General features: G+C 39.3%; 1 protein-coding gene across 14 annotated transcripts in view; it reads left to right on the forward strand.

Moving 5' to 3' along the window:
• Positions 1–12666, forward strand: part of cadps2 (Ca++-dependent secretion activator 2) — a 134809-nt gene that overhangs the window by 75698 nt on the left and 46445 nt on the right. For all 14 annotated transcript variants that reach the window (XM_017713616.2, XM_037542671.1, XM_037542674.1 and 11 more), the window contains exons 9-12: positions 2791–2857; positions 3071–3179; positions 5372–5581; positions 9729–9856. In XM_017713616.2, coding sequence (XP_017569105.1) covers positions 2791–2857; positions 3071–3179; positions 5372–5581; positions 9729–9856 — 514 coding nt within the window. The remainder of the gene's footprint in view (positions 1–2790; positions 2858–3070; positions 3180–5371; positions 5582–9728; positions 9857–12666) is intronic.

The following is a 12666-nucleotide window of genomic DNA, read 5'->3' on the forward strand; positions in this document are numbered from 1 at the left end:
TCAGAACGGGACAACCGCCAGCTCCAGGCTGATCAGGCTTTTGTCTGTCTGCGTCTGCCCGTTTCTCTCGTTCCGTCCTTCTCTCTTTCTTTGCTTTCCTCTTGCTCACGGTCACACCCTCTCTGTATCTGTCTGTCAACGTTGTTCCTTTTCTTCTCTCGTTTTCTTTTTCATAATTCTGTAAAAACCATCGTGCTGTCAGTAAAAAGCAGCGAGGGTGCAGGTCAGGGCTCCTTCATTCTTTAAGTGACCGCTACCCCTCTAACAGTCTCTTCTGATCTCTTCTTCACTCTGAGGTCACAACACGTTCACTTTGTCTTTTAATGCTCTTTTCTTTCTCTTGCCATCCACAGATGGCCAGCACTCTCAACAAGAGCTTCAGTAATGACAAGCTCCCTTCTTGCATTTACCCACTGATTGCATGTTGATTGAGCAAAAAGGGGGAGGACATTATTTGTGCTGTAACATATGTATGTGTGCACATGCATTTCTGTAATGCAGTATAATAGAATGTGTTGTGCATCACTGGTAAATAAATTAATTCCTTGCATTTCAAAGTGTGAATTTTAAAATGCTGTAGGATTTGAAATAATCAATGTCTAAGCTTTATATGTAACTACAATCTTATGCTATTAACATTATGTGGTAGTGAAGCTATTAATACTGTGGCTGTTTAACACTGTACTATGCTGATAGTGTTTATAATAAATCACAAGGGTAGATTTAGCCTATTTTAGATTACTAGTAGAAATAGACTTTTATAAAGCCTTCAGGATTTGCCTTTCTGGTTATGTTAGCATGTCACTGAGAGGGTTAGTACAACAGCAAGTGCTAATAAAATATGCTAAGCTGATCTTAACTTCCTTAGAAAGCAGCAAGAAAATATGCTTGAGAGTCTCACTGTAGCAATGCCTGAGTGCTGAGAATGCCTTTTCAGTTAAGTTACACAGTTGTCTTTGCTCTCCTTCTGAGTTCTTTCAGTTTAGCCACAGGTTAATGAGAATTCTCAAATAACCACAACACACATATTGCTCTTAGTTCATCTGTTGGCTGTACCTTGGTGAAAAACATCATAGAAACTATTAACTGGTTTCTGTGCCCAACAGTCAGTAATAATATTTTGTGTTTTTAGAAACCATTAAGTTTTAATCCTAATGGTTCTTGTGATTTTTTTTTTGTTTGTTTCTTTGTTTGTTTTTTGTTTTGCAGCAGATCAGTGACTTAGGAAAGTGAAATACAGTATCATTCATTAGCTATAAACTCCTGTACCTGAATGATGTTCTGTGGAGGAACGTCAGATATAGTGCCGCTCACTGACCACACGAGGGCACCTTCACCATGTTGATTGGTGGGCATCAACCATCAGGCTCGTTTCTCTCGCTCGTCTCGGCCGCTTTCTCCTCACCCCGCACTCTGAGGAGTTCTGATGCGCTTTTGTTGGCATGTTGGTTTGCCCTCTTACAATAGACTGACCCGCTTCATGACGGGTTTCGCACAGGAGACTAAAAATATTTTACTGGATATGAGAGTATCTAGGCGGTAGAAGAGACAGATAAACACTTCAGGTTTGTCTTTTTGTTCACGCGCGCAGTTCAAACGTTTAACCGTTAGTTAACTACCTATTTCAGAGTCTGCCGTTACCCCAGCGGGCAGGTAGGTTAGGGGGAAAAACAGTCTTTGCCTCCAGAATTTGTCAAATTTGACCCAGAGCCTGAACTGTTTGAACATATCACTATTTTTGAGCATTGAATTTTATGGCTTTAAAGATGTAATGCGTGGTAAAGTGCTCTCATACTGTCCCTAAGATGCTAGGCTAATATTTAGCCTCTCGCTCAAAAATAAGATTCAACAAAAATAAAACATAAAAAAATAGTTACGTGTGACGGTAATTCTCATTATTATTTATTTCTCTCTTTATTATTGTCAAAATGATTGATTCTTGTCTGTATCTGTTCGTTTTGTTTAGTTCTTGTCCTCGAGGAGTGTTTATGTTCGTTCCTGTAGTTAGTTGCCTACTAAAATAGGGGGTAAATGGCAGTAAGGCTGAGATGCACGCTGACCGGCTCAGTGAGCTGCTGATTGACCGGCAGGAAAGTGCCTGCGGACGTCCAGCCAAACCAGGGTCTCCTCGACCCTCCACTGCTGGATATTGATGTCATCTAAATGGGATCGTAGGTGTATGAAAGGTGTTGGAGAGTGAACCGAAAATCATTTTCACAAGTGGATGATTTCTTCTGCCACATGTTAACCCAGCTCCACATGCTTCCCTCCCTTTCTCCCACAAACAGCAACTGCCTCGACTTACAAAACCTTTCTCCTCGAATTGATTTCTCCTCGCCCATAGCTTACTTTTACTCTGATCTCTCTCTTTTTATGTTTGAATCAAAACGCAAGGTTAATCAGCAAGATATGGATTTCTTTTTTTTTTGTCCATTTAATTTTCAAGAATTTGTACACTTCTTAAGGAGAGGAATAGGGAAATAGTAATGGTTCAAAAGTGATGACACCTCGTTTCTCAGGACTTGTAATTGACAGTTTCAATGGGGTAAAAGTCTGGCAATATTAGAACACCTCACCTTGATGTGTTAAATTTGAGCTGAATAAGTGAAGAAATGTTAACAAGGGCAGTGTAATTGTAAATGGCAGTGCCATGTCTAAAAGCACTTTTATTTCTTTCTTTTTTTCTTTTTAAAGTTGAAATGTAGGCCTACACATGGACATTCACATGCAGCGTGCAAGTGTGTGAGTCCACCCATCTGATAATGTGATGTATTCGCTTTTTTTCTGAAGGTACCTCTATGCATTAGGGCAGAGGGTTTGGAAGCGATGGAAGAGGCGGTATTTTGTCCTTGTTCAGGTGAGGCTGTATATTTATCCAAACCACTTAATTAAAGTTTAACCTTGTAAAGGTATCTTTTCTTTTCTAATGAAAAAGTTATCATTACATAGACTGTGCTCTGTCCTCCAGGCAATAAAGACATCATGACATGTCAGCCAGTCACCTTATTTGCTCTTATCGCTTTTGTCGGTGTGGGAGCGGAATGTCACTGAAAGGTGTGCTGTGTTGCAGGTCAGTCAGTACACGTTCGCCATGTGCAGTTACAGAGAGAAGAAGTCTGAGCCGCAGGAGCTAATGCAGCTGGATGGCTACACGGTGGACTACTCTGAGCCGCAGCCAGGTAACTGCTCCTTTCTCAGCCTTCAGCACCATACTACACTAACTTCACCAGGCCATTTACAGTTTGGTTTAATCAAAGCCAGTTAAACTCCACACAAGTTTGTAAAATATTAAACTATTCCATGTGTCTCTAAAAACACTGCTTAGATGATTTTGCTTTCTGTAGCTTTTTACTTTTTTGAAGGTTATTGCATTCCCCCGTATATACCTCCAAAACATCCTAAATGAAAGTAATAAATTACTTCATTTATGAATAAATAAATAAACAAACTTGCCAGTCCACAAATGTAAAAGCATTCATCAAGCGTTTACTTCATCTAAACCACTTTAGCGTTTTAGGGTTCTTTACAATACATTGTTTTTCTGCTTTTATATAAATTTTTAAAATATTTTCTCAACATTAGTCCCATGTAGTCCTTGAAGTGCAATTAATTTGCCCAGTTAAAAATTCATTCACTAACACACAACCTGAGCAGTGCAGAATTAAATTTTGCCAGTGTGATACACTTCAGTTGGATTTGCATTGTGTTGTTCACAATTAACTCAAGTTGAGCGTCAAGTGCCAGCTGAATGATTTTTGAGACCTGATAGTGATTTCGTTCCTGCATGTTTCAAGGTCAGTTTTCCTTTTTTTCTCTCTCCCAGAAACATTTTGCCTCTTATTTATGCAAACCTGATCCTTTTGAAATGAAAGGCAAATCAGTAATGAAAGTGGTTGTACAGTAGGCCAGCGCAGTGCTGTTCTCATCTGACTGAAAGGGATTTTTTTTGGATAGAAGACCATTTAAAAAAAACTGTAAACCTGCTAGCAATCTTCAGTAAGCCCCCCAAAAAATGGAGACAAGTGAAGGTGTTCCTGAAGTCATGAGTGCTGTACTGCACGCTTCTCCTTTATATAAGAAAAGGTGTCTGAAACTGATTAAGGTAGCGTGCCCATTTCCTTTCAGTACGTTTAATACATTTAAAACTGCATTTTCCTTGAGTGGGGCTAAACAAAATTTCTCAAAAGTTGCCTCATGTATGGAATGCTGCTGAGGCCTTTTCAGTTTGCTTTAAAAGGCTACTTAAAATATTTTCTCTGAATGTGTGTGTAAGCATGTGTACATAAATATCTCTGTATCTACACATGTATCATTGCTGTCTATATGTGAAAGTGGGTAAGTTATGCATGTTTGCATGCTAAAAACTGCACTGGGGCTGCACAACATATTATTAAATCATTTTTATTGCAATATTGACCTTTGCACTGCTGATACCACTGAGTGGCAAACAAGCCCTGTAATTATTAATGTTCCTGAAGAGTTTCTGTGAGTAAATGAGTCAAGATATTCACACTATTCAATACTACTTAATAGATTTGTTTAATAAAATGCAGGCAGTCCTTGTTACATCAAGATATTTTTAATACTGCGAGGCACATCACAGTCACAGTCAGTGTTGCATAACGTGAAGTTCAGTACTTTTTCAGTATCACAGTGTGGAAAAAAAAACTTCCCAAGAGAGGGAAAAAGCATTTTTAACTTTTAACAGAAGTTAAGGTACCAAGATATTTTTTCACAGTAATTTTGGAGCATTTTTGTTTGTCCATTCATCATGAAATGTTCACACAATGTCCAACTGATACTTTTCAATAATGTTAAAAATGAATGACCAATAAAACTGCTTATAAAGTTTTGTTCTGACTTCCTGTATTAAACTATGCAGGTGAAATGTTTTACTCACAGATGTGAGTATATGTTACAGGCGTCTGACATCAAAATATACAATGATTTTCTGTATGTTTTAAACAGTACAGTGTGAATAATGCTTGGTTGATTTATTTCTTCATCTCAGTTTTAATCTTCCCTTTGGAACATGATAAATGGGGCCATGTTTAAATTATTTAGGTATTTGAGGATTCTTTTACGAGAAAAAGATTAAATTAGAAAATCAGAGAAAATCTGTGTTCAGTCAAACAACATTTGCCATTCAGACAATGACCCCTCCCCCCCGGCAACATCTTTTACCGTCAAGCGTCTTGCCCCTACACTTAGTGTTCTATATATTCTGGCATTGTGACAGTGCTAGTCACAGTACATAGTAAAATAATCACAATATAGTATTTTGCCCATGTTGCACAGCTATGATGTGCACATATTGTTTATCTGTGCAAGCTTAATTTTTTTTTCTGACTGCATAAATAATCTTTCGCAGGTCTTCAGGGAGGTAAAGCTTTCTTCAGTGCAGTCAAAGAAGGGGATCTGGTGGTATTTGCCACAAATGATGAGCCAGACCGAATGCTGTGGGTACAGGCTATGTACCGCGCCACAGGCCAATCCTATAAGCCAGTACCACCTGCCCAGAACCAACAGCAGAACTGCAGAGGAGGGAACATCCAGAAAGACACCCCCACTTCATTACTCAGTAGGTTGCATCCTCTCAGATCTATGGGATGTCACATGTAATTTATGATACTGGCTTCACACCTTTGCTCTCCTTTCTCTTATTTGCTTATTTAGATTCCTGTTTACTTTAATGTGTTTCACCACAGGCTAAAAGCCCTTCTTTCAGTTAGAATAGAGCTGTTTCTCTGAGGATTTTTCAATACTGCAGGTGGTGGAGTGGAAGCTGGCTGCCCATCGATCCATTGGGCTGCGGCTCTCACACAAACTCTAAACAAATGTCAGTGGGGGACTTAAATGACCCAAACACTGCCACAGAGTGAATGAAATACCACTTGCAAAAAACTCAAATGCTACAATTTGCTCACTTTGCTCCACAGCCTGGATAGCCAGGGAACCTTTCTATAATAGCTTATTTATGACTGGACTATTATAAAGGGTATGTTCCATAACCTAATGGCAATGAGAATCATGTTTTTAAAGCTTTTTTTGTAACAAAAAAAATAATATTATTTTACCTTGCATATACCTTTTAGTGTTGCCACAATCACTAAAAACCTCCAGCACCGCGCAGCGTAATGTTGGACTGTGGTCAGAATAAAAGGTGGCACTTTGTCTCTTAGACATGCAGACATTTCAGAAAGTGAGGGCAAGCTCTCCACTTTCATCTCTGCAAATGCATCACATTCTGCCATGCTCTTGTTAAAACCTCAGTCCAGTAAAAAAATTTCTTTTCTCATATCTTCAAGGCTAGTTTATTGCATTATATTGGATCCTTACATAATTCATTTTTTCCTGCAAACATTTTTGCCACTTATTTATGCAAGTCTGAGCCTTTTGAAATGAAAGGCAAATCTGTTTTAAAGGCGCTTTTTACGGAGCCAGTGTACTGATGTTCTTATCCTACTGAAAAGAAGTTTTTGGAGAGAACATCATTTATAAGTCTGTAGACCTCTTAGTGGCCCTCAATAGGCCAAAACTTGGACAAAATTGGGAGAAATATAGAGGTTTATAAATCATGAGCGTTAATTGGCCAAGTTTGCCCTTCAGATGAAAAAAAGGACTTCTGAAACTCTTTAAACAGACCTCTATCATTTAGAATGATATGTTTAAAAGTACTACTTACTGAGGTCTAGGCTACATATAGCATACAAATTTTCTCAAACTTGGTTAACTTCTTTGGACACTAAAGTGTTTTATCAAGATGAATTCACATGGATCCTTGATACGCCTATGAGGCCTATTTGTTGAATGGCACTTGGTCAGTGTCTGTGCTGTCCCATTGCCTTAGTCTCTTCGATGACCATGGTAGACCTTTCGTCCCAGATCTCATAGCCCAGATGAGTGTCGCAGATGAGCTCCTCCAGCAGAGGTTTGGAATACATTTCAGAGCACACTTGTGTGTAGACGTCTCTGTCCAGGCCATAATATCCCGACGGAGCACGGATGTCCTGTCTGTCTGGCCGCATCTGTCCCTCAAACTCCAGCTGCTTTCACTGAAGTGACCGGCGGGGGCTGTACCTGTGATATGGGCTCAGTGCCGTGTTAATATCTGTCATAAAGCTCCTGTCCACCTTGCTGGCTCGTGTCACATGGATGTGACTGCTGCCATGAAGACAGAAATGTGAGATGGCCTACCTCTTCTGGACTGAGGTTGCATGCCCTGGCCCTTCAGCTCCAATTAAAGACGACAACCCCCCTTCCTCCTCCTCCTCCAGCCTCTCCACTCCCACCCCTCGTCCACAGATAATAGCTGTAAGTTAAAGTTGACGCAGATCAATATGCTTCTTCAGTCGAACTGGATCTGTCAGGCTCGCGCCTCATGGATCAATATGAAGCTTCCCTTCTCTTTATTACTGTGTTTAATCTATATTTTCTTTTGTGTTCTTTCTTTCGTTCTCCTACTTGTTTCTTTATCTTTATCCCCCCCTGCCCCATATTAATGAATGTAATATGACCTACATCGGAATTAAAGCGAGAAGGGACAATGGTGAGCCGGACACGAATCAAGGCCAGAAGAGAGAGGAAGTGTTTGCGAGTCGATTGGAGAATTGCGACTGTCTAACAAACAACGGTTGGGGGGGTTTAAAAGATGCCCACAGTGCTCCTGGGCACACACAGGGCTTTTCTCTGTCCATACAACCGTCCACAAAGTCATCGGCATGCCAAAAATGGCAGCGTTAATAAAAGCAATCACTAATGCCCGGCTCCGGAAGGTGCCGCTGGCCATGCAGGCGTCAGGAGATGCGTCTCAAAAGCCTTGGTCTTTTGTGGTCTTCCTGGAGCGAAGACCTCGCTCCGCATATGCACACTCTCTGATGGCCGGCAGCGAGTGTTAGGCTTTTGATGGGTTCCCCATTAGCCGGTTTTCAGGACATGTGTGACGAGCGTGATGAAAAGACTGGAAATGAACTTGGACACACTTTTAGTGCTCCCTCCTCCTCTTCTTTCCTCCCACAGTCTCTCTCTCTCTCTCACCTGACCCTGTACCCTTTAACATCTTGCACGTGTGTGTGTCATTTTTCTCTTTTCGACTTGATGCGTGTGCTCTCAAACCTACCCATCTGCTTTTGCTTTATTTAAAAAAAACAAATAAATAAATAAATAACCCCCTTAAGTGCATATGGGAATGTGTAGAGACGGATGGTAGAGAAGTATGGACTTACTCTCACACTCCTCATATTTATCAAACATTCACAAAGGTATAATGCCTTCTTCAAGGTCGAGTCTCAGTCGACATGGCCCAAAAGAATGACCATCACTTGTGTGTGAGCCGCATGTGTTCTGAAGCCACTATGAACCTACACACAGCACTCAGGAGTCATCTACAGGCCATCATGTTCTTTTGATGGTGCCACAGTTGTGCTCCCATTTGAATAACAACGGAGTATTCAAATTGCGTTGAGAATTGATTGTGTGGCTTATGAAAATGAATTAGAACACTAGCAGTTCCTGATTGATGAACACACAGAAATCCTCTTAATGGACTGTTTCTTTTTGTGTGCATGTGTTCACGTGTGTATTTTAGTCTGTTATATTTTAGTCCGAATTGTGAAAACTGGAAATTACAATTCACTCAAATAGCCAGCAGCTTTCTGATGGCAGTTCCTTGTCAGTTTCAAATGTTTACTGCTGAAATATGGAAACTGGCTGTCACAGTAGCTTTGGCCAAAAGAGGCGACATGCAAATACAGGAAGATGATGATGCCAATGCAAGCAAACCCTGAATTAGCAATTTACCAAGCATTCTGAGGCATGCAATCTGCGTTTCCTTATTCCACAGTAAAAACAATGTATTAAAATACATTTTCATCCCACTAATACATTTATTATAAGGCAAATAATGTCTGTGACCGCATATTGCATTTGTTTGCCTTACGTGATATGTTGTATATCCTGTCAATATGATAGTTACATCTGTATGTGTTGCTAACTGTTGCAGATAGGTAGATACAATACAGCTCAAACATTGGAAATCATTTGTCACATTAATGATTGATTGTTATATAGCAGTAATGTATACTGTGAAGATTAGAATGCTGTAAACTGGTCACCAAAATGTGAACTGTTGGTTTGTTCATGGTTTTGGGAACAAGGTAAAAAGCAAATGTTATTAAATAATAAACTGTAACTGCTTATTTATAGCAATTTCTTGTCATAGAATTACAATGAATAGTTATTTGATCAACAGGATAATGCTTTTTTTATAATTAAGAGACATTCTGTATATTCATTTTGGTTCATCTGCATCTATAGCTTAATTCCTTATCAAAAACGTCTTGATTTTTACAGCTACCTAAACTTGTTTGAAACTTCTGTTAGACCTTATGCATATTACTGCAACAAAATGTGTTTATTTTTTAAAGCAATGTTTCAAAACTTTTGAGTGGTAGTGTAATATACTTTATTTATTGGGAGTATTTGGGTGCCATCGTAGCAGAAGAACCTGGCGAATTATATACACTGATAACTTGTGTTGTCAGGTGTTATTGTTAATGTGAAAATAATGTCAAAATATGTAATTCATTTCTGAGTTAATCTGTTTTTATTAGATTTATACGGTTTAATATCTGTTTAATTCACCATATTAAAATCATCAATATTGTGATTGAGTAGATGTGTCTTGTATGGTTATGATGCAGGCTGAAAGGAGTGTGTTTGTGGTTTAGGTTTGGAGAGGGCAGGAGTGGAGGAGCTCATCTCTGCAGTTCCCTGCAGCTTCGATCATGCCAGCCTCTTCCAAACACTGCAGAAACATACACTCGTCCACCGCATGAACGACTCTTTCTCCTGCCTGGTGAGCCCTCCCTGTGTGTGTTTATATTGTTATTGTTATTATTGTTTGGCAGTGAAGGACAGTGGGAATAGTGTACCCTGAGGCTATTTAGGTTAATCTTTTTCTCCTTAGATTGTGAAAAATAAAAATACTGAAGTACTTATAATGCTGTACTATTAGTGTAAAATCACTAAAAAAGTTTTTTTTTCGTTCTGGCTTTTAGCTTTGAGTTATTGTTTCACATGAACTCAAACTGATCTTCAAAGGTAATGGAGCAGAATGAAGGAGGAAAACATTGGAAGATATCCCAAAGATTAAATAAAGAGTGGAGCACATTGAGGTGTTGCATTTAAAAAATGTAAAGCAAGAGCTGACAGTAGCTTCATATGTTTTCAGTTTCACATAGCTGCTACCAAAAAATCACACGTATTTTGAAAAGCCAGGCAGCATTCTTCTAGAGCTTGAGCTGTGTGCAGTGTGGCTGATCAGAGTGCGCGTGTGTGTTTATATGTGAGTGTGTTTAGGGATGTAGGGTTGGGGTGTGTGTGTGTGTGTAGGGTTAAATGTCCACAGGGGAGGGATGTGGCCCCTCAGGCTAAGTGAGAGCTCACGCTCAAGAGGAAGATAAACGGTTCCAATCAATACAGCCCGGATAGCGAGCGCAGCCTGCCGCACTACTGCTGAGCTGCTCCACACACTGAAGAAAAGAGCCGTGCTGAGAGTTACAATGCTTATATGTATGTGGGATGAGGCTGGAATTACATAGCGCCAACAAATACTCCCTGGTACACTTGTCGGTGTGCGCTGTCTACATGTGTGGCAGCTCCTTGTTCATCTGACTTAATCCTGGTGTAAAAAAAAAAGTCTGTAAAAGTGTTTGTATGTGTTTCATTGCTGGCTGTCTCATCAACATTTCATAGTTTACATAATTTTAAAATGCCCTATAAATTGGGCCAGTATTTCATAACGAATAAACCAATACAAATGGAAAAATAACAGAATAAAAATTCTTGGCAGTAGCACACAGTAAAGGGCCCATATCCTGTATTTTTCTTGTTTCTTTATTTTTGAGGTTCACTGGCTTTAATTCCCATCACAGTTATTTTTTACATGACCTTTTCTAAACATTCTTTATCTTTTTAGAATTAAACAGGCTGTTTATATTACTCTGTCTTTAAACTTGATATATGTAAATGACCTCTGTTCTGATTGGCTGCCCTGTATTGGGCCTTGCTGATGAAGACCCCTGGGCTGAAATGTATTTTATAACTTCAATGTAAATGGTCGTGGTTAAACCTCTACTGGCTGAATTTATGTGAGTTGGTTTTAGTAACACGACAAAAACTAATTTTGAAATTTAGTTTCTGTATATGGACTGGAGAGTAAACTAGATGTTTTGAAAATTTAGTAATAATATTTATAAACGCTTTCATTCAGTCATATGCGGCCTTTAAAGTGTTTTTGCCAGTAGTTACCATTTTAGAAGTGAAAGGTTCTGTTTCAACAGTGTCCATATCATATGTTTAATACAAACAGCTTTGCAATAAAAGACTATAGAATGTTTTTATTTTAATATGCTACAAGGACAGTAGATTGCCCAAATGGCAAGGCATGATAATAGATCAACAAACAGCTAAACAGTCTTGTGCTTTTGTCCCCTTCATTGTGTGTATATACCTGCTCTCAGGGAGTACCTTATGTTTGGCAGCCGTCTGCTGAAATACTAAGTCTGTGCACAGCTCTTTGTGAGGGTGCCAAGGCTTTTGTTCAAACTTCAGTGGATGGCAAAAAGCCTTGTTCAGACCGCAGTGAGCCACAAAGGCCATCTGAATGTGGTGCTTTTCCCATGCTTTCTGGGAGAAGGACATCTGTGGGGGTGTGTGTATGTGTGATGTTCGATAATGGAGAGAGAAAGAAAGGAGTTAAACACATGTACACATACAAAAAAGTCAATTATATATATATATATATATATATATATATGTGTGTGTGTGTGTGTGTGTGTGTGTGTGTATATGTATATATATATATATATATGTGTGTATGTGTGTGTGTGTGTGTGTGTGTGTGTGTGTGTGTGTGTGTGTGTGTATGTACTACTTTTGAAAATCTCAGCTGCCTTTTACATTGTGTGAGTATGTCATGAAGAATGGATCAAAAATATCCAGGAATAATTAAAAATGATTTTTTCCTTCTTGTACAGAGTAACTTTTTCAGAGAATGCAGAAAACATCTGTCTAGGTCAGCTTAGCTAGTGGACTTGATTGTGAAAGTAAACTCAGATCTTGTTCTGAAAAGGTTGTTAATCAGTGCTTTTGCTCTTAAGGAAAATAAATAGATTTTATCTTTTTGTGGAAATATGGACATGAGGGACAACTTTTTGCATCAGTTTTGTGATAGAGGGATTAGGCTCAGTGAAGTGTTGGTAATTTGAAGGCCAATATTTTGCTTTTTCAATCAGTAATGCAACAGAGGATTCCCTGAGGCACAGCGCAGAATGCGTGTAAGCGTGTATGCAGGCAAAGGTTTGGTTGTTATCACTTTTTAAAGTCATAGGGTTGTGTAATACCATAAAAACCTACCTTCCCCCTTCCCTATAACAAAGGTAAGACACCAGACGCCTACGAATTTAACAGCAAATGAGGGGCAGTGAGGGCCAGTCATGTTCAGCCATAATATAATTGCGCACACCCATTCTGCATTCCACCGCTAAGCACACTCCCCACAACAGACACATTCACCTCACTACACAAATATGCATCTTTGCTAAAATTAAGCCTTTATTAATGAAAAGTAACTGCCTTGTCATCAGTGCTGCTGTCACTTAGAGG

Source organism: Pygocentrus nattereri, chromosome 11, assembly GCF_015220715.1.
Source record: "Pygocentrus nattereri isolate fPygNat1 chromosome 11, fPygNat1.pri, whole genome shotgun sequence".
In the NCBI taxonomy this organism is placed as follows: domain Eukaryota; kingdom Metazoa; phylum Chordata; class Actinopteri; order Characiformes; family Serrasalmidae; genus Pygocentrus; species Pygocentrus nattereri.